At 30.6% G+C, this 24,061-nt stretch overlaps 3 protein-coding genes across 3 annotated transcripts in view; all 3 read right to left on the bottom strand.

Annotated features, from left to right (window-relative positions):
* Smp_147390 (putative glutamate receptor, NMDA) overlaps positions 1–1,294 on the bottom strand; it is a gene marked incomplete at both ends in the record, with an annotated part of 30,415 nt that extends 29,121 nt beyond the window's left edge. The window contains one exon of the mRNA XM_018789267.1: positions 1,195–1,294. Coding sequence (XP_018654727.1) covers positions 1,195–1,294 — 100 coding nt within the window. The remainder of the gene's footprint in view (positions 1–1,194) is intronic.
* Positions 1,295–7,162: 5,868 nt separating this feature from the next.
* Smp_193600 (hypothetical protein) lies at positions 7,163–7,569 on the bottom strand (the record flags this gene model as incomplete). Its single annotated transcript, XM_018789268.1, has 2 exons — positions 7,163–7,369; positions 7,564–7,569. 2 exons carry the CDS (start codon positions 7,567–7,569, stop codon positions 7,163–7,165), a joined length of 213 nt encoding a protein of 70 aa, XP_018654728.1.
* An 8,139-nt stretch (positions 7,570–15,708) lies between these two features.
* On the bottom strand, positions 15,709–17,878 carry Smp_147380 (hypothetical protein; the record flags this gene model as incomplete). Its single annotated transcript, XM_018789269.1, has 2 exons — positions 15,709–15,816; positions 17,018–17,878. The coding sequence occupies 2 exons, from the start codon at positions 17,876–17,878 to the stop codon at positions 15,709–15,711; spliced, it is 969 nt and encodes a 322-aa protein (XP_018654729.1).
* Between the last annotated feature and the right edge of the window lie 6,183 nt (positions 17,879–24,061).

A 24,061-nucleotide genomic window follows, 5' to 3' on the forward strand; every position in this document is an offset into this window, starting at 1 on the left:
GACAGCGGTAAATACAAGGCTTTTCGTCGATTCTCTCAATAAGTTCAAATTAGATGCCATAGGTTTTATTGTGAAGAATCATTTCATTATCAATAAAATGCTCAACTTTGTAGAACTGCGTCAACCCAAGCCACAGCACATTAGATTAAACCATTGAAACGAAATTAGCAAGATGAAAGGCAAAGAAATTGGAACATCCAAATCAGCGTTATTGGAAAACTAAATAAAAATTAAACGAATAAAATCTTGGATTAAAAAAAAACATGAAGTTATACCATGTTTGAGATTTGGGGACACATTAAAAATGAGCATATCTGCACCACTGTGATTATTATTTATTCATCGTCCTAGACTTCCATCCATATATCGCGGTGATTTCATTAATCACATCCACAAAGTTAGCACCCCTCGAAACAATAGTATTGACCTTAGTAGTTGCATACAAACGAAGACGAAAACACCAAGTATTAACTGAAAGGTTTGGGCAGCTTTGTCTTCATTTACATTAACATCCTAACCTTGAGTTCAATGCCAGCCACCAGAAGCATCAATGTTAGTTTAAACACAAACATTTATTATCTAAAACATAACTAATCACAACTTGAAAATTGTTTCTGTATAGCAATAAAAAAATATGTGAAATTAAGATTACGGTCTCGTTATATCTACGCGAAGATGAAACAAATCATTAACGATTTCAAACAACCAAGAATTGCTGGGTAGTCAGGAGGTAAAAATAAATGAAACCTCTATACAGAATAAAGTTGGTCAGAATACATATTTTATTGGTTTCGTAGTTTTGAGTTTCAAAAGTTTTCACTCTAACACAAATTTGTTTGATAATATTCATTCGAGAAAAAGTCAAATATTTCGTTTACAGTAGTTCTTTATACCGATCTTGAATATTTTCGTGAAAGTTAAGGGTTTATGGAAGTGGGTCAGTTTGAAATTAGTTCCACTCATTAGCCATATAAGTTTAACAAACCAGGGAGCAACCTGTAATCGTCTAATTCTTGCTTCGTACTACCCAGTAGTGCTCACCTACTGTTCTGGCAATGATAGGATCCATCATACTTGGTTATAATCAACTAGTTCCCATTCTTAGCTTCGGATAATTTACTATAAAGGCTTATTATCATCCAAAATATATCAATAAGTTATTAATCCACTAACGAAGTAACAGAAGAAACTTACCAAACATTCCAGGAATTTTTTTAAACATTGTTGATTCTGCAAGAACGTTATTATCAGATGATACTTTGTCTTGATTATCAGCTACCGTTAGAGAACTCATTGTTGATGGTGTATAAATCCAGACATAGTCTTCACCAAATAACGCTTTCAAATGTTCATGTTTTGTACCGTTCAAACTATCTGCTATGTAAAGTAGTGTATTTAGATCAAAGCTAAAATGCAAATAAATCATTGTCTCCACATCAAAAGCATCAGTGAAATTAGTAAAAATATATGCACAGGTGTATTGTAAATATTTTCAAGTAATTAAGTATTTGGTTACTAGTATTCATATTGTTAGATACATGCATATCTACTGTTGTAAATCAAGGATCTATGAACTGCATGTTTTTAAAGCAGATTAATCGTGTTTAACTAACCTCATTGCAACAAAATTTCGGGTTGCGACTAGAGCCTGAAACACATGGGTGTATGTAATATTTGGAGATATCATCAAAGCCCTCGATAAGATATTCCGCCTGGGAGTGAAATAGTAAACTTTAGGAATCAAAGATGAATTCGATTAATGAACTAAATGTATCCCAACGATCGTTGATAACAAATGAATTTCAACAGTACTCTGTTCTCGTATGAAGTTTTGAAAAGTGAAATATTTCAAAGGATAACTTTAGGCTCTCTTCACCGTTACTTCAAATGAATAATCTACCAGGGGGTGAATAGTTTATCTATCTGATTGTTTACAGATGATAGTAAACTATCTAGAATTATGATCAGCTAGGCTTTCAAGTCCATTTTGGATTCCAAGATTAAATGGCCCAATCGATTATCAATAACAAGTGTTGCAAAGTGAATCGTACAAAAATTTCGAAGACTAACTTGACTTTATAACACATTAGGGGCTATAACTAAAGTTTACTGATAATAAATGCTTAAAAGTCATGCTGAGTGGTAGCCACAACATTAAAGACTACTGAAAGCCAATATCTGTCGAAGGGTTCTCAGTCTTGTGGATACTTATTATTATTAGCTTTATTCAATATTATATTTTTGGTACAATATAGAATTCTCAGCACAAAGTACTTCAACAAGTTTCCGTTTCTTGCTTCTTCGTCCTTCCTGACGATAAATATTGAGTGATCGCCAGTTAGAAGCCCAGTCAATCGACATCTGGATAATGTACATTCTTCTCGCTGCGTATTGCCGGCAACCACGATATCTCTGATTAGGCCTTCTGTAACCTTTACAGAGAAAGGTCTTGCACTTTTCAGAAACGCACCTGAGTAGGTTGTGCGATTAATAGGCATAATGATGTATTAAAACAAACAAAATTAGATAACTTGTTGAAATATCTAGATGACAGTAACAGGTAGCCCAGATATTTAAACAGGCCGCCAATAGTGAGGTTCCTTAGAATTTGGATTAGGATGTACTTAGAATTCATAGGGAATTTCCCAAAACTCGTTTAGAGAGGAGCAATAAAAGTGTATAAAAGATTTCCATTCTAAATGTGACAGGTCAAGAATTAATTTTATATAAAACTATCGTCTATGGAAAGATCATTTTAGTATTAACATATCGTATCTGTTTCTTTAATATATTATTGATCATTTCAATGTGACGTTTTTAGAAACTTCGGAAACTAAAATCAAAACGTTAACATCTAAGCTTTTACTTCTACATGAAATTTTAAATTACGAGAATGCTTGTCAAAACATCTATCAAGAGCACCTTCAATGCGTTCTAATAAATATTCACATTTTCTAAATTGGTCAGAAATCATTAAAACTAAGAGCTAATATGTTTAATTTCATTACAAAATTATCAAGGCATAAATGTTTTATGTCATTTACAAACAACTCTCGATAAAAATGGTGTTCCAGTGACTTGCGAGATTTAGAAAAATAAACGGACTTTTGTTAAGATATCTATTTATTCAAAGAAAATCAATCAAAAGAACCCTAGCCTTTACATATTACAATGTACTTAAAAAACTAAAATATACCGGTTACACACAAGAATAATAACATACTTTTTTATTGTAAATTATAGTCTCTATGACAAATGAATGAGCCGTTTATAGGAAAATAGTCCAAATTTTGGACTTCGAAAATATTCCTGTTATATGGGGCTTTAAGACTGTTCATAGTGAGTTATACACCATCTAATGCAAACATTGTCTGATTATTTGAGAATACACGTGTGCCCCAATCAACAGTGTAACATATGGCGGATAACTGATGAATTGATAACAAAATATACGAAATTAAACGTCCTGTATTTGCACAGCTGTGCAGTATTTCCCCTTAGAAAATACTGTTTTTTTTTCTAAACATTTATATTGTCAATAGTTTTCATTATGTTTATTCAAAAGAATAAAGGAATTCAAAAAGTCTTATAGTTCTGAAATTGTTCTTTATTAGTTTTTGGACAAACAATAAACTAAAAGATACAGTAGTAAATGATCTCTTGCTACAGTTTTGTAATACACCGATATGCTTAATTAATGGGAGCTACATAAAGTTGTTTAACATAATTCTCGTTAAAGATTTACTACTACATATTAGGTGATTTGAAAAATGTGACGGAAAATCCTAGATCCAGTCTTCATGCTGGTATTAAGTTATAAGGAAGGCATATGTACACTCTTAATGAAATAAGTTCTTGCTGTAGAGTTGAATCAATTGTCATTCCAAAGTAATTGTCAAAGAAATTATCATTGAGTCATTTTATTGTTTACTTATGAATCCAGAACTATGAAAATACATATAATAATAGAGAGGAATTTTTTCTTAACAAGAATCATCTCCACTCGGTTGTAATCAAATTATGTAAATGAGAGTGGATTTTAAATTAAAGATGAGAATAAAATTAGTTTTGACAGTAATGTCTCAATCAAATATAATGTTTATATTACACAGCATTGTATTGAATTACAACTGTTAAGACTAATATGACCCATATACTTATATTTCATCATATAGAAACAGATCATCAAGTTACATCAAATTATACGAAAACTGAGATCAATTCTATAAATATAATTGATAAGACATTCATTTATACTTCCGTATATAAATATCATCTGATTATCTTTTAAACAATATGACAAAAGCTGATGTCATTGATGGATGTAAAATTAATAATACCGACTTCTTGATTATCCCTAAGAACACAACTCTAAAATTCTTCAGCTTTCAACTAGTTAGCTAATTGAAAAACAGTCCATGGTGTAGTTCTATGGCTTCAAATCAACGTTAAATGATGTAAGATTCTGTTGTGAATAGTTTCAATTTACATGTGTACGGATTCACATAAGCAGATGACAAAGTACTCTTATTTGATTGATTTCATACAACCAAATGAAGGCATTAATTGTCTAAAAATGTTCCGTACATTTTAAGGATAAGTTTTTAGGTAATAAACCTACACCTAAGTCACTATTGCAAAATCACTATATCTTGCCAGGAAGAAATTTTTAAAGTTCTTGACATGCGTGAGTCAAGTATGTTTGCAATAGTTAGAGATTTCATTATTGCTTTTGTCCTGAAGCCATTTTTTTAACAGTGAAACTCGACAGTTAACGAATTTCACATTTTCAAATTAAGTACCAGGGATATAAAAGCAAGATGAGCTCTTGCAATTAATAACTACTTCTCAAGGCATTTTATTATCCAACTGATAATACTAAGGACTAAATTTCATCACTCTCTAATGGCATTTGTATATTATGAATGTATTCGTTGATATTTATGTAAATATAGTTCTCCAGGAAACCAACCAAAACTGGAATATAAGATTCTCATTTCATCCTGTTTGAAACTCGTCAACAATAAGCTAATCACGGGGTAACTTAAAAAACTTTATTATTCTAAATTTCCTCAACTCAGAGTCAGAAAACCACTAATTCACAGGTCGAGCGTATCTTATACATTATTACCATATCATAGAGGCGGAAATCTACTGCACCACGTATTTATATTCTTATGAAATGTTTTACACTATAAACTATCGTAACGTATATAGTTTATAGCAATCACATGATATATCTACTGACATTAAATCATTATTACACTGAGTTGAACATATATCTAAACCTTATTTTCCCTGCATTAGACTTTTTATTGAAATTAAAAGTAAATTGTAAAGTCGATTGTCTAACAAGCTCTTATCAATAAAATCAACTTACAAATTCCCATTGAATATAATAACTCGTGCATCGGCACGCCATATGCTTTCTAAAATATTAATTAATGGTATTAAACATGGTCGAATCTCCCTTAACATTTGATTTATACATTCTGTAAATTCAAGAGAAGTCAACCCTTCAAAAGGAAATTGATAATTTATTTCAAATCTGGAATATAAATGGAAGAAATAAATTTGAATCAAAATAAGTAATCTAGATAGGTATTCATATTGGCAATTGAATACACACCTAAGCATATTCTTATTTTATTTAGTGATAACTGCCGATTTGTGTTATTAAGACTGAGTTGGGAGTTTGAGAGGTCACTCAGAATTTCACTGAAAAAAGGTAAATGGTTTTAAAGTTGAAAATTGAAAATGTCCGCATGAAAACTAGACAATCTATTTATAGTATGCTGTAATTTTTAGCGAGTTTTTTTCGACTCAGTTGAATTCAGTAAGAATATATGACAAGAATAATTTGTCATTGCTTCCGGAATTTCCTCGAAGAATCGTCTTACCAAATCATCGATTTGTACTCAAAATATGGTAACGAGTAAATCTGTAGTGAGAATTAAATTCATTTTACGAACGTTTAGACGCTGTTAACGGTCAAACTAAAACGGGAGAGTGTACAAAAATGCGATTTAAATATCCAAACGTTCTATGTTAAGGAATGAAATGATCATAAAATAAAAATAGTAGCTCGGGGATCTGAATGTGAAATGATTAGTAGTCAAATAGGAAAGAAAATATGCGAAGTGAATTGGCCCATACGTATAAAACAAAGGTAGTGTTGAGATCTTGGTCTAACTATAGATCAGAGTGAAGAATACGTTTGTTAATAGTTTCGATTTTCTACATTTCGGGTAATAATTCAGTTTGTAGTTAATTTTCATAATGGGCTTATTAGAAACTAATTGAATCATTAATGTTTTGACCAAGAAAGATATAGTCTACAGTATTGAGTCACTCGTATACAATCTGACTTGTTGACCATGGACTGTTAAGCTATTGTTCTAAACCTATAATATTTGTCACAATAATTCACTTAGTAATGTTTGTTTGAATCTTCCCATTGATGTTTAGGGCTGCAACTGGTCAGTCTCTAATTGGCATATGTGCATACTGTGTGTATTGCCTCGATATAGTCTTAATTCACAACCATTGTAAGCAGAGATGGATAGTGGCTAGCAGTGGAATCCAGTTTCGTCCTACTTGGGATTCGTCAGCTGGATGTATCTGTATCTCAGAGTTGATGTTCACTCTGGGACTACGAACACAGTACCGTTCTCTTCAAATGCCATCGCGTTATCCACTTAGCTACTGAGTCCTCATAGCCACTTGTTTGTGCAATGGGATGAAGTTTAAATTCACTTGGTATTGTGTACTTGTATCTTCCCATTGATGTTTAGGACTGCAATTGATTAATCTCTTGTTGGCATATATGCATCCGATAACTAAACACCTTTGCTCTGAATTCGATTACTAATTACCATCCAGTAATACACTGTACTTTTAATTACAGGTAAAATAGCAGCTTTCACTCAACAGACCAATGTTGCAACAGATACTGTTAACCATTGTCATCAAACCTAGAACCAACAATTGCTTTGTATTTAATTCATTCGGTTGAAGTGAATCTCATTTATGTTTTCAATATGCATGATTCATTGTTGTCTTAATATTAGCCATAAATTTAATAAAACGCCAACTTACTATTGAAAACAATGATGGAATGAAATGAATCAAAGACAATAAATTTATATTTATGATAAATTACTTACTCAAAATAATTTGGATGATCTTGTGCACTTCGTTCAACTTGCAGTTTTCTAAATTCCTCAACTAATACATCTGATCCAGGTACTAGTGTATTATAGACCATAATTACAAGATTCCATTTATACGCATGCATAAAATCAACCAAAGCTCTCGCAACATGCCATGTTAAAGGTTCTAATCGAATAGCTAATTGTGAATCATCAAGCTAATTAAAACAAATTTCAATTGTAAAAAGCGAAACGATATATAAAAAATATACCCTATAAACTTATAAGAACGATAAGAGGTAAAACGCTTAGATACTTTTGTGGGTTATTTGTTACCATAACTTAATGTCATATTCTCAAAATTTTCAGTAGGAGTGGTATTACTAAATAAGGGAGCCTGTTTTAAACTTACATTCATTCTCGGTCATAAATACCATTTCAAATGAGGATAGATTCCAACGCCCATATATTTAAATCTAAGGCGCTCAAATGGTATTTTACTGTGTCTACTGAAGGACAGTAGGAATTACTGGATGCGTTAGTTTAAAATATGAATCAACTAAGTGCTGTGTTGTATAACTGTAAATGATAAAGTCGCGTCAGGACGAATGAGGTTAAATACCACTAGACAGTAATTGGATAAGTTCTGAAAATCATCAGTAGACATTGAAACTCTCGAGAAGACATTATATTTACCTTCCAGTTTTCAACGAATTGTGTTATTGAGGCCCTAAACTAGGATGGGACATTTGTGTTAATATTTCCATAGCGTTATGTTGTATTTGCTACAACAGATATTATCAAGTACTGATATGAAAGAAAGAATTAGTTTAGTAATTGATCCTTATTAGAAATCTCAAAGATACCATTCAATTTCACATGAGAGTGTTTATGGATTTGATTTTGACTATTTAATACTTGATAGTGTTATCTGTTAGGATGAATAACTAAATTGTGTAAAAGTAATCTCTGAAATCTAGTTTTCAAAGGGAACTTAATCATCATTGAACTTTTAGTAAAAAAACCTGTATTCGAGCAATGTAGGTATTCTACGTATCGGATATTCATTTTTAATTACGGTCCGATTTAGCTATGTAAACAATTAAGAAATTAAATGTCTGTAAAAACATATTTTGCATCATTTCATGTCCAATAAACAATGTTCCATTTGAATGTTAACTTACAGCTGAACTCATAGGAATTCGCATCAATTCTAAATAGTTTCTATATTCATTAGTTTTCTTGCTACGGATTCATTTGATAAAAGTAAAATTATTTATGCTGATAATCTATCATTGGCAATCAGAAATTATGTTTACCAATTGTAAACAACTTTATAATGTTCACTGCTAATGATATCAACTAATTTATGGCATTAAATCATATATGATAATAATTAGTTCCGGTCATGTTGGATATTTTACAACATATATAAGTTGTATGAGAATGCATATCTTTCTCTTTTAATTCAGTATAATAGTTTTCACGATCTCGTTGTCTACAGATGATTAAAGTGTCTGCACCTCTTAGTTTGTGTAAATAATCTTAGACTAAAATCATGTAATCCAGTTGGGCCGTAAAATGTATCAGACCTCACGTTTTTCTAAAATAAAACCTTTATTCCTCATGACAAGAAATTGTCCTCTGCTTATTTCACAAATGGTTTGATAGTGAGCAATTTAACTATATAACTCTAGACAAATTGTTTAAAAATATCGTGCGATAAAATGAGTTTGAAGGGTTTGATTTTATCCAATTCAATGACGACTTAGTAATTGTGAGAATTTCCATCCTAGAAAAGCAATTTTGTCAACTGATACCTGTGATAAAAAAAACTATTTCAGATCTCTTGTTCACTCCTAAAGTATAGACTGTGTTGAGAATATTTAATCTAATAACTTATAACAATGTATAGTAGTGAAAATCTTCTATCTTTAGAGTCATATAATATCATAAGTAATGAGGGAATATGCTTACTAGAAAAACGAAAAATATATAAAGCAATTAGTCCCTTTGATAAATTTCGATAGTGTAATAAGACGAAGATTATCAGAATTAGGTGACATATTAACGCAATACATTTCGAACAATCTGACCACACGCAATATACTTGTTAAGAATATTTATATATCAAAATAAATGGTCAACTAGACAAGAAACGGAGTGTATTCAAAAACAGTTTGTTCTCACTTTAAACATACCCTGACAATATTAGCTTATTATCTAGAGTGATTAGGTGTCAAATTGTTTTCACATTATTTTCTTTAATATCCTTGTCACCTCATACCCTTCATTTCTAGTCTAGTTGACCATTTATTTCTATATATAAATGTTCTTAACAAGTATATTGCGTGTGGTCAGACTGTTCGAAATGTATTGAGCTAATATATCATCACATAGTTCTAATGATCTTCGTCTTCTTACTGCACTGTAGTTTTTTAATAAGTTCAAATAATGCATCTGGATATATGATTAAATAGGATGATTTAAGTCAACTTGATTTTTGTTACAAGTTCTCTGAAGCCAACAAAAAAATACGATAGACAATGTCCAACAAAGTAATCACAAATTGTATTATACACATAAAAGTATCATCTTCTGTGCAATAAGACAGAAATAACCAAGCACATGATGAGGTTGAAAAAAAAAAAGAATCACATCAATTTATATTAAACATTCAATTCAGACCGGTAGAAAATAGAATTAACCCTTTCGATTATTGATAAAATGGAACTAAGATACTTGAGATTAACACTTGATTGTTGCAAAAAAGCTTCAAGCGACAAAAATATAAACTTCATATTTACTATAAATAAATATTAAATTCAAATGCCAAACTGTATGTATAATTTTGTAAATCATATGACCTTCAATAGTTATAATAGCGAATACATCTAAATGAAATAGAATATTCAATTCAGACATTAAACAGTTTTATTGTCTATTGAATTGATGTTCAATGCCAGCAAAATATAATAATAATATTCTGTTACTTCGTTAGCCAATTTGTCATAACTAGATCAACAGTGTTACAGTTTTTGAAAATGTTAAATTTTTAAAAACTAGCTGACTACCTCTACTGTTATGTTCTTTATTTTTTTTTGTTGACTGACGTTTGCTAATAGACCCAATTGACTGATCCATGCTTATGGAACCCAATATCAGTATTCACCTAAGATATAAATAGTGGGCATTTCAACTATTTTTTTTAACAAAAGAGCGATAGTTCATTTATGTTAAAGGTGAATCTACTTCAATGAATTTTAACCGTAATTAAGAGAATATAGTCACGCATTAATAAACCTACACAATGCAAAAGCTTACCTAATTTTTTATAAAACATTAACAAATAATTTGATTATCACTACAGTTAAATAATTACCGATAAACATAATCTTCAGTACTTTGATGTGTGGACGAGAAAGATAATGACTGCTTGCTTGCCTAGTCATACTAGTAGATAGTCTGAGAGGTGTTAGATGAGCTATATATTCTCTTACCCTTATTATTATTGTGATTGTTGTCGATTTTTGATGTGGAAATATACTTAGGTTCTAGTCACGCTAGTCATGTATTCTTGGTCTGACTTGTGTTGAAGTCCTGTAGAATAGACACTGGAAGGGAATCTAGTGTAGATATTTGTCTAAGGCAAATTAGCATTGCATTCGTGTAGATGAAGAATTCTGAGCGTTATAACAACTTACAGTACATTAATCATAGCTTATCAATAAAGGACGTTTACAAAGTATATTGTTGTTGAAATGAACGATGACCATCAAAATATTCCATATTCTATTAACCAAAGTGATATACTGTTTTGAGTGTACTTTTTTTAAATCCCATACAACATTGGAAATTTTCCTCATTTGTCAGTGTTAATTTATCGAACATTTACGGGTATTAAAATTATACGTGAAAAAACAGTTTCCAGTTGTTCAAATCTACAAATAAACAGACATTATGTGCTGAAATTTACATAATCCAAAGAGGAATTCTCTGCGTTTCTATAATAATTATCAGGAAAACATGTAGCGGGCTAAAAAATTTTAATTAAAATATTCACTTTCTTTTTTGTTTAATGGATTTTACCATTTACACAAATGAAGATATATCTAGATTGTGTTATTGTTGATTATTTATTCCCATCAATTTTCCCGAATTACATATCTATATGCTTCCAAATAAGTGCCTTAACATTTCGGAGAAGAGGATAATATTTCAAGGTGTAGTTATTGGATTCGATTCTTATTGTGAACAACAGATCTGCGATGCAGCCACATCTATTTAACGAGCCTTGAAATAAAAAATAAAACATCACCCTAATATTAATTCTTACACCTACTAAAAACCTATGGCAAATAATATTTTTTTGCTCATTTACATGTGTTTCTAATAGAATGAGATTTTTAATATGACTGAAATTACATCCAGTTATGGTGATCTTTATTGTTGATTGATTGCAAATCGACAGAAACCTCTTAGTATTATGTCACTGATTAGAAATCTATATTGGTCTACGAAGTACACTTATATATAACCATAAACTATCTTCTCTTACGAAAGTTATTTCACCGGCCAAATTTGATGATAAAAGGAATTGCTTTATAACCTCTGAACTTTGATTTCCAACTTCTTACTTTCAGTTTAATGATATTTAAAAGATGGTAGTTGATGATTGTTTTAGTCATTTACTTGGGTGCACAAATCTTCGGTTTTATTAAAACAAAATAAAAATCTTGAAAATGGGTAATCAGTTAAAGTGTCCTTTGTTTAAAGTAAAGAAATATTCGTATATTTTGGATTAAACAAACATACATATTTATATTCATATATCGTCCATAATGCAAACTTAAAAAATGACATGCAATTCTTTGCACAAAATACACACGCGAAGATGATATATTTACATATTTATCGACCAATACATGTGTGTACATGAGTTCTTAGTCAATGGTGTAGTAACCGGGGGTAGACAGTGCATATACGTTTGTGCATATGACAGTAAGAAAGAAAACCACTATTAACAAAAATGAAATCAAATAACAACAAAAGCACAATATTTTAAAAACAATTTGAAGAAATGGTTTTCTTATCTATGAAAGTTTACTCCTTGTAACTCTTTCTGTCCAGATTCTGTTACACTTCAATGATGATAAACTACGCTTTCTGTGTTGTGTTTTATATATTTAAGATGATTTTGATAAGTTTCCTATTTTTCATTGTGTGAAATTTGAAATTTGAAATATTATTACATTTTAACTGATTTTTTTAAAAAAAGGGTTTAGCAGTTTATTTTCAATCGTGTCTTTACATTATGTATTCAGGGGTAAAGTTGACAATACGTAAAATATGTTACTATCCTAACGAGTGACAAACAGAAAGAAACTGAAGGTAATGGTATTCCGTTGAGTATTTATGACTATGAAGCTAGCTTCAAACAAAAAAGATTTTCCAACAATCTTAAGTCATTTAACTGAATTCTAACGTCGTAAACCTGCTACTTTGAAATAAATTAGCACTAACAGCAATATAATAAAACTTGATTAGTTTTCTGAGATTTAACTTTTCAAGAAGTCTGTTATTACCTGAATAACTTAGTGACAAAGTAAATGACTTCATGAATGGAATTCCATTTTTACCGTGAGCAATGTCCGCCTTTCACGGTTAACTGAATATAGTCAATCAAAACAAAATGCCTATCTAGTTCCTACTGACCGCCTTAAATCAACTTACACTACGTTATTTTGATTTTCAACAAGTTTTCGGAAGTTGTTCATTGATTTCGAACATTACTTGCGAATTCAGCTCATCTCCACATTAAAACATGTGTAAATCAACGTTGTCGATTTCTTTAATAAATATTTAACTATTTTACATTTAAGTTATTCATATACTTTGTTGTGTGGTGCATGCTACTTATATCTGCCGACATAAGTAGTAGTTAACATCAATCGGAAGTAGAAACCCTGGCAGCAGAAGGCTAAGAAGATTAACTTGAAGAAAACGAAAGCGGAATTAGAAAGGAATTTTGAATAAACTGGTCATACAGAATGTGAAGGACAAATGATGGAAATTTTTCAATGAAGTATTCAATGTATGGTTATCATATTCTATCCAAACATTCTATAATTGTATATCAACATACATTAATCGTCCCCACCTGTTTCCTAGTTCACTGAAGTTTTTTTCACAATATAACAACATTCAAAGATAAAGATAAGTAGTTGTTATACTACCTTCTACGTCTTACCCAGAAAGATAGAAACAAATAGAAAATAGACTTCAGGTGGAGATTTTAAGAAAGAAATTGATGTTAAATGATGATGTTCTCTTCTCTGAAACTTAAGTTTCCCTTTCTAATTCAACAATATTTAGTGTTCAATGCATATTATTTATAGAAAATGAAAAAAAATATAGGATTACGAAAATAATAAAATATCGGTTTTTTGACAGTTGTGCGTGTTGTTTCCTCACAAAGAGTCGAAAGATAATAGTAATAATAATAATGATTATTATTATTATGAAACTGGGGAGTAAATTCAAAAAGGGAATTCTTTTTGTTCATTATATGAATCAGATATTTTTATTCTACTCAGTCGTTGATTCAGAAGAACGTTTTATACAACCAGTGAATTCAATAAGAATTGTGTTCGTGATTAATGGAATTTTAGATTGTGATTAAGAATCAAACTATTTATAAACATATATATTTATTATAATAAAAGTAATTCTCTTTCTGTATGGGCTTTGGTAAATGGTGAAGCTATAGACAAATAGCTTTACAGCACACCCATCCACCTCTTGTATGTTTACGAGTCAACAAAATATATTCGTTTTTTTTGAAGACTATTAATTGACTCTTCATCTCACTCTAGTAATTCTGTCTATAGGGTTATACAAAGAAATGAAATTATGACAAATTATGTTTGAAATTTAAACAAAAGCGTTTAAAAGTTGTGGTTTTATTTATTCTGTATACTATAATATGCCGAATAGAATCCTTCCCTTAAAAATTTTCTACTTTAAAAGCAATAACAAAGAAATGATATTTCACTTTGTAATTGATAAAATCAAACTGTTAACATATGAATACTACAGTGGAAAAAATATTGTTTTAAATAATCCCTTATTTTCAGAAGGGGTTTCTTGGAGATTTTAGTAATTTTATATAGTTGAGATCATGAATTAATTGAAGCTAGACCACCATGGACGGCCGTTTCGTCCTATTGTGGGACTCCTCAATAGTGCGCACCCACGATCCCTAATTTATTTAATAATTTATGGGAAGTAGTTTATCAAAATCATTTATAATTCACTTAGTCATTGAAATTGTAATTCTCATCTAAGGAATCAACAAAAACCATATAAATACTAATTATTAATCTTGTGCATCATGACTTGGCAGCGAACTTAAATGGTTTCATTACAGAAGTAAAATAAATGGAAAAGAAATGATTGTAATGTATTTCGGAATAAAAAAAACACTTCGCACCGTAAGTTTCATTAACACAGACCATTATTAGTCGAGGTACCACTGAGAACCTGGGATAAATGTGGAGCTGTTTTGTCTTTGTATGAAGCACTTTATTAGTAAACATCCACAACTCCAGAGATCGAATCAAAAGTTTTAGGTCTCAAAGCAGGCGCTTAACTACTAAATCAGTGAACTAGTTTCCTGTTATTTCATTCATTTCTTAAACAGCGTGTTGCCTATCTTATTCCTTTGTTAATTATCGTTTTATCCCTGAAATATGTAGACCCCAGCTGTCACGATATTTTAATAGAACATAAGGAATCCATCTCAAAGTAAATCACTATTTAGCATATGATAACGGAACCGATAAACGGGTTTTATAAAGATTAGTTTGATTTTTCAGTGGTATTTACTACAGGGTGACCTCATTTAGAGCAACATTGAAAATTACCAGATCTTAATTTAGTGTTCAATGGCATACTAAATGAGGTCGATCTTCGACAAATACCATCGGCAATGTAAACCAATTTCAAATAAATATTCATTGAATATCCCAATAGTAAAGAACTTCGGGATAGTTGAGTTCACGAATAAATTGGAATAAACTAGATTTACATATTGTCTTTTCTGAAACATACTCTATTCTAAGAAATTAAACACACTTCCACCAGTATAGAGTTAAGTGACTTTGTTTGTCATGAACAAGTCGAGAGCTTGGTTTTCTGTAGTTATTACTCTAAGTTCATTTCAATATATTCACTAAATTAAGAGCAGCTCAGAAATTTAAGAATTTCATTCAAACAACCCACTAGTATCCTTTTCGAAATTTATCATTGTATAATCTTTCAATATCCTCTGGTTAGGAACATTGTAGTGTTATAAATATAATGCTGCATTCAGTTTCAGAAAACGTCATGAGTCACAAAAGACGTCTCATCAAATGATACATAGCATGTATTAGCATTTTGTATACTACCAGTTCACTAACTTATCATTCGTTACCTTGAACTCTATAGTAGAACTCTCATTGACCTAATTGTTGATTTCATTAAACGTCTCAGATGCATTCAAAGAAATTTTAGATCATTTAGTTACAGACCACTCATATTGCTCATGATCAATGGCAATGTCATGAAGGAGAATAACGTACCCTACTGAACAGTGCATTGCTCCTTTGATAGTTGAGTACAACTTTTAAAGTGTGAATGACAGAGATATGACAAATGATCTGTTTATATCGATTTCAAGTTTCGTTACTTACCAGCTCATTAGTACTGATGGAAGAACTTATGTTAACAAATGTGGTTAGAGACTGAAGCTATCTTATAAATTCAAAGGTGCTGGCAAAAATTTGTTACCAACATTGAATTAGATCCGTAATATACAAACATCTTATCACTGTCACCGCTTAAATGCATCTATCGTAACCATTATGTTAATTTTTTAGTAGGTTGGTTACTTAAAAAGAAACATTTTGCAAACACACGTATTCTGAATAATTACAACACAGATTTGGTTTAAATACAAGGAAATAATTCATGATAACTGATTTTTAGCTATCATTTTCATTCAACCGAAATAAGTTATTATCTTGGCAAAGAAAATGCATTCAAAATAATTGATTGACGACTAAAATGGTGGTTATTTTATAGTATACATATAAATGAAGTATCATAGTTTTAAAAGTGCATCGTTTTATACACGGGTGAATTATTATAGTGAATGTCAGAAAAAAAAAATTAATAGATAGTTATGAGTAGTATTAGCATATAAGAGAGTGAAATTAGAAATGCAGACTATTTAAAGACCAATTAAATGACTGAAAATAAATAGGTCATAAGCCCTGACGATGATGATCCTTGAACTGTACACCCGTACACGATGCTGAGGAAGACGAAACAAATTCCTTGCGCTACCACCTTTTCAACTATTGACATTTTGTGATATAAAGTGTCTTCATATTGTGAATACAGATCTTTTCATCTAACCTCTATTTATATTTTTAATATACCTATCCATCAGTAATAATTTATAACAGGTTTTTTAGAGATTAAAATTAATCGCCTATTCCATCGCATTGATTTGATGTAATTTGTGGTGGTGACGAAGGAGACTGCTGTTTGAATCTCACACATAGTTATCGATCTTGTGTGAAACTACTCAATATAATATAGCTATATTCAACAAACACCTTTTTAACTGACCAAGACATTTGTATACACTATGAAATGACGCCAGACAAGTATAATATTGTCTGAAACAATAAAGCGAGTTCCGGTTACATGAACCCTTCGACTAAAAATCAGCAACTCTGTTCAATTTAACTTTACAAGAAAGAGTACATTAAAAGACCTACAGAATAAATAGAATATAGAATGAAGCTTTCACTTACCTCAAACTGTCCAACTCTATTTGGTAACCACGTGATACTCGGTATACCAAGTGCAGATGTGATTTGAAAGAACAATCTGTGGAGTCTGTCATGCATTGGTCTGTCAACAAGCGCACCGATGTCATTTACAATGAAGAAACTATTGGCGACATAATGACTAGATTGGTTTTGTTCAAATTCTTTACATATTTGATTTTGCATAACTAGAGGATTATAAGCTGTAATGACTTGTTCTGCATAATGTGGATCTAGTAATAAATGGGGATAGGGTTTCATGAGATTACGTAAATGTACTGCACCGTTCGACTTATAATCAGGACGTTGAAATTTTACATCGAATATAATTCCTTGAATTTTAACATGAACAAAGTCTAAATCCTCTGAAGCAATAGTTGAAGACATTGAGGTTGATGGCAACATTGATGATGATGTGGAAGACAAGTAGTCTGAAGAAGATAATGAGCGTCTTAAACGATTTCTTGAATAATGAAAATATGATGTACTGCTATTGGCAGCAAATTTTATTAGAAGTCTTAGAACGCCCTCAATGATTCTTTTGTTTGTGGCAGGTGATTGAAAATCAAACTCGTCATTATTATTATTCATGGTGTAAAGTAATGTAAAATTAAAAGTCTCTGAATCCATTCTTCTATTAAGCTGATTTGAAAACATCATTTTATCATTGAGAGATTCATTAACATTAAAAAGATTTTCATCATTCTCATACTGACGTGATTGGAATGTATTTGAAGTGATCAAGTCTGAATGACAAATCTTTAATTCAGATTGTAAAGTTAACACACCGGCATTAAACATAAAATTAAATAAACAGAAGAATGTAGGAAATGTTCCTTGTTTCATTTTTAAAACATGATTTTAATTAATAGTTCAGTGGAACAATGTATCCACAATGTCTGTTTTGAGTTTGGAAAAGAAAACAAGAAAACACTTAGTATCAAAGAATAACCCAAGCTTTTTAGGCATAAAATATAATACTCATGCTATTTAACTGAAAGTACAGAAACCTTATGAAAATAGATCAGTGTAGCTAATAAATTATTAATCTAGCATCACACCGATAAATGAATTCAGTCCTTAATGCTGATTAACTTGTGCTAAAGTTTTGAATGTAGCCTTAGAACTAAATGACTAAAACAATAAGTCTACTTTCTTTTGATACTTTATAAGTTACATAAGTTCGTATCTACAGAACAGAGGTTCTTCAGATTTGCAAATGCAATTTATTGATAAATAACAACTAATTCATGGAATGAATTTGTGTTAGTACACCTTGAACTAATTAACACCAGATATGGTTAAAGAATATTTGAATAATTTAATGAGTTTGCCATAAGTAGTCTAAACTGACCATGAACGTGAATTCAGAAACTCATTAATCTTAACCACTTGAAATATTACCGATCATTCTATAAAGCCTAATCAGTTTAAATCTATTAATTCTCGCCTACATAATGAAAATTTGTTTACACTTATTTTGTAATAGCCTTTCCGCACAATGTAAATTAGAATACTCACTCAATATTTTTTGTTAGAAATCACTTTGAAAGAAACTTATCACTCGAGTTCAAGTGTGATTTAGTTTGTAACGTTCTATAAATCCATAAAGGTAACGTTCAGGATCACGAAATTAAGTATCACGGCAGTTAAGGTTATGCTGATGAAATCAATTAAGAATAAACTACTAATGATCGATTCAGCGATGTGTATGTATCATTTTAACTACTGTGGAGCTAGTTGGATAGACTCTTATTCTTGTTTGCAAACATGTCCCAGTGTTTTTAATAAAAAGGATCATCAAATCTATGAACAGAGTTATTTTCTACACATAGCAAAAGCTATTATTGTTAGTCTGAAAATATAAGAGGTGTATTCAACTCTGAACGATACAGTTATAGTTATCACATTTTTCTATCCAAATGGTTTTTTCAGTACGCATTGAAAATATTTTGTCTAACTTATTTCATGTTCTATTATCAATATATTTTTTCTGATATCTCAATGTGTAGAAAACTGTATTTGTGACGTATTTGACGTATTTACTCTGAAGTAGCTTACATTAAGTCACGAAACATCAGAAATAAAATTTCTAGTCATTGAGATATCACAAAATATATATTAATTATTAACTTTCTACCCAACACTCAATTAAATTGAAACTATAAAGTCCAACCTTGGCATTGATACCTATAAACTTATTACCTGTTTGTCCTTACTCTATACTATACTATGACATATCCTTAATTTCACAGTGATGTTACTTTGTCCATATATTTTGTTCTAATGCATTATTATCGTTACTATTAAAACAACCATGGTGAAATATTTTATCATTTTTTATTATATTAATATGATTTTAACCTATTGGTCAGGGTCCTTTGCTTTCAGAAGTAACTCTGTCATACGCATTCTAATATTACATTTTTAATTTCCTAATGGCACAATTCGTTAGTAAGACATAAATAATCTACATGAAGTTCATTATCTTTAATTTATAAAAAGACATGAAATTCAATCATGACTTTAGTGTATATGCTCTGATACATTGCTTACTGAAACATAATATGTATGAACTTGTATTTGTACTGTCTAAAGACGTTGTTAAGTACAATTTTTTGTCTTCTTCTAGAAATATTTTGGGTAGGCGTTTACAGTAGAATGGTTGCAAAATCACACAAACTAAACTCGGTACTCGTTGTTTGAGAACTTTATCAAGAAGCACGGTTTCAGAGGAGTACGAATATATGTACCTTACATATCTCTATACCAACATACTTTTCTAATAGTGATATAGAAAAGTAGAAATCTCGGTCAAACTATATATATATATATATATATGTATACGCTAAACAATCATTAAAAACCACAGAAAACATTAAAAAGCTGTTTTTCCAAATGCAAATATGGACATCGGTTTAAATGTATTGTGTTCATTGTACACCACAAAGGTTCTGGGTCATAGATAGACCTTGTTGAAATGTTCAGTCCTCTAGCTCTCAGTGGTTTCCCAGCTGAATCAAAACATTGTGACGTTTCAGATGTGTGACTTGTTTAAATACTGTAAATGCATTTTTTTAAAACGGTATGTTACTAAGAAAACAAGAATAATAAATATGCAAGTATTCTCAAGTGTTTTATGTGAAAACTTTCACACTGATGAGTAGTCGACGTAACTAGTAATAAACTTTATCAAACAGTAATCGCACAACATATAGAACTAAATAAATTTTTGAAGTGTTATTATGATTTTATTCCAATGAATATCAATACATTTTAGACAATTCTTTTCCTGCTGTTTTGAATATTATTGACTTAGAATAGACACATATTAATGGATTTTGATTTTAATACTATTCAATAATATCATTTTATAATATTGGCAGACTGACTAATTACTGTTCAGGTTTTAGGTCAAGGGAATACTTGTGAGCTGATACGAATATTATTGATCCAAGCGATGTAAAATCTCAGAGTACTATTTATCATGATTCTTACAATAGACACTAATCTGATTTAATTTTATAACATCTGTAAAAAAGCGACTACGTTTAAAGGACTATTTCGCGTAACTTGTATAAAGTTGTAAAGGAGCATATGTTAGTGTATGAGATATAAATAACTCAAAAACGGGTGAGCAAAAGTAACTTGTTACTAATCACTCATAGTATACATCTCATTCAAACAGCGTTAACTGGTGGTAGATTATTACATTTTAGGTCTAAAAGTCAAGAGAGAAAAATTGTGAATTTCGCATCTAATCAAATTAACAGTCAGAACACCGGTCTGGTTTATACCAACGAAATTTGTTCATAGCCCTGAAACTAAGTCATATCTAAATAAATATGAATTTTTAGGATGAATTGATTGCATTAAATTTGTTAAATTATCATAATCAGTTTGATGGTCTTGTGATTTGTGAATTGTGAATTCAACTGTTAATATACTACAATCGCTACAAATCTACATACTGATAATACTCAGTTTAATTGTGTACACAGGAAATTTAAAGACAATAAGTTAGTTTTAGTTATGATTAGTCAGAGTGGAGTTTAACAATTATAGAGTAGATTGACCTATGTCTGAAGTTTATTTATTTTGATTAAACTTTCTCCAAAAACTCATAATTAATTTATAACTTCAGTGGAAGCAACTATTTTAAATCATCTGCTTTCTTCAAACAATTTTTAGTTTCCGACTCATCTATTAGTACCAATTTTTTTTCAATTTAATATAACTAATTGAAGACAAACATCAAAAGAATTAGACTATAAACACTTTCTACAAAAGAGTTACCTTAAGAACAGATTGGTGTTCATAGTGCTCGTTTCACTCACACATACAGTCTCGTTAAGTTGCAGCGTTTTGAATTACTTTTATGTATGTCTAGTAATAGACATTTGCCGAATTAAAAACATATTTCGTGTTTACGGGCCGTAACTAATGAGGACAAACATGAAAAATGTAAACATAAAAAAACTAATTTTTCATACCAGCACTTTGTGAGTAGTAATTCTGTCTAAATTTTAAATATTATTCTACATATATATACATATATATATATATACCTTTTGCCACTGAATAAAGTATTTTTGGACGAAACTATATTTTTAGAAGACAAAATCTTTTTTCATAATCGCTGACAGAAAACTTAGACAATTTTTTAGTTTTTCGCCGATTTCATGTTTGTTTATTTGTCGATTTGCCTTGGTGAAATTTTAAGACACTCACAGAAAATTAACATTTGTGCTAGTTGATAATTATTACAAACTGTATCAGAAATAACTACTACTTTACGTGGGATTTTATACAGAGTCATTAGGAGTTGCAATCAGAAACGTTAACATGAGTATACCTGTTTCTATCCCCAGAAGACCTCCAACATGGCTGGAGAGTTTTCACATCAGGTGATAAATGAGTAATATCTATAATCCTACTGACTAGCCATTGTTGTTATTTGCATTTCATTGGCCAACCACGTAGTGGTGGGAAGTAAACTAACCTTAATGTTCAGGGACGAAGACATGACACTAGTTACTATTACATAGGCAATTAAAGTAGGATTCAGTCTTTTCAGAATTTGTAAATTCATTAATTTCTTGACAATTTAGTCTGCCACACATTGATTTTGTTTGTATGTTTTTACAGATAGAGCCTGAAACGATCATTTCATCATGGATTTACCTGCATTCTGATAGAAATGATCTTTACATTTGAACTTTGAAATAAATATACTTTTTTTAAACATCTATTTTAGTGATTCACTTTTAAGAGATTGTAACAAACTGCTGTCCATTCTGTTAACATCAGATAATCCTAGGGTTTAATTAAAAATCTCTAATTATTAATTAAAAAGCAATATCTTTTAAAACATCCATGAACTATTATGAACGTGTTCTAAACATTAAATTTCATACAGTTTATTACTTCGAAAACTTATGTCTTTGGGTATTTTCATTCATTCAGAAACCACTGATGCTGTTCATGTGTTTTAACCTACATACTGTATTTGAAAAATAACTGTATTAAAAACCATTATTAAAGTATACGATCGAACTAACTCTTCTACAAAACTATGTCGATCGAGTACGCAGGAAATTTTCATTATGAAGTGCTCTCATTTGAAGAGTCTTGAAGACAACTAGGATATACTTAACAAGTGCTTCATCTATAACTAAACACAGTATGAAGACCAATAATGTCAGAGATTAGATGGGGATTAATCGTAAACGAATAATCGAGGTAATGATCAGACATTTCTAACTGCTACTATATTTGTAAAATGAAGAATATTTGAGCGAACAATTGTTTTCAATAACTTCATCATCAGGCTCTACAGTTATAAGTTCATAATTACGATATTTTACAAAGGCTAAAATAAGGCATGTATTGATGAATTCGACAATGTTATATGTTAAAAATGGTGAACGTTTGCATCTGTTACGACACATATTCAATGAAGGTCAAAATGATTTGGCGTAAAGTGTCAAGCCACAATCAGTATAATAGTAATTAAAAAAAAGAAAATGAAAAACATCTTGTGAATAAAATGCGTATTAAGGGAATTTGATCTTGTTAGTCGAGATAATAATGATTACAATAATACAAATAACAATAATAATATCGTTTTGTGAATACAAGATGCAATAAGAGGGGTGCTACCAAGGTAATTGGAAAGACGAGTGTGAAGATTAAAGATGTAACTAAAACGTTGGTAGGTGAGTAAGAGATTTATAACATTCAGTTTAGGTATCTGGTTATCTAGTCGTAAGCTAAGGTAAAAATAGGGGCTGGATATACCTCTTTTGAACACATGTTTGGTTTTCTGGAGATGATCCAGATGGCTTCGGCTATGGAGAGTAACCGTAATCTAGCTACTTGAGGAAAGCTTCCTCCATATGAGAAAGAATGGTACTGCTAATCAATTTGGTAACTCCTTCTCTTAACTATGATAGTACAAGCTCATGAACACGCAAGGATAAAGCCCTCTGGGTACGGCCTTTGTAACTAGCTCCATAGGAGCAGTTAAATTAGTATACACACATGGAGGAGACCATCATCGGTAACCTATCCTTGAGTCGTTGTGTAAGTACTGGTTCAGTTGAGAAAATGATATGTAACTTGGCGGCGTGAAACTTCCTTTCAACAGATCTTTTGGGTCGTGTTACAAGTGAAAAATGTCTGGAAACATATTTAAAGTTGAATGATGTGATTACGACAAAAAACGCTCTATGCGTCTCATTAGAAAAATTACAAGATCATAAATGTATAGCCTATTATTTAACCGGTTGACTTTATGAATAATCATTATTATGAATGTAACAAATTTAAAAGATAGAGTATTGAAGTGAGAATGGTATTTTGTTACCCTGGTAAATGATGAAACGTTTTCAATACAGTTTCTTATAGAAATTATCAAAGCTTTCAATGTTAAATTTTCAATCTTATTAGTAAACTAGAAATAATTTCTCATAGTTGAAAGCGTGGTTCATTTGGATCTGAACCTGCATGGAAAACGTGTAATCATTG

Source organism: Schistosoma mansoni, chromosome W (genome assembly GCF_000237925.1).
Source record: "Schistosoma mansoni strain Puerto Rico chromosome W, complete genome".
NCBI lineage: Eukaryota > Metazoa > Platyhelminthes > Trematoda > Strigeidida > Schistosomatidae > Schistosoma > Schistosoma mansoni.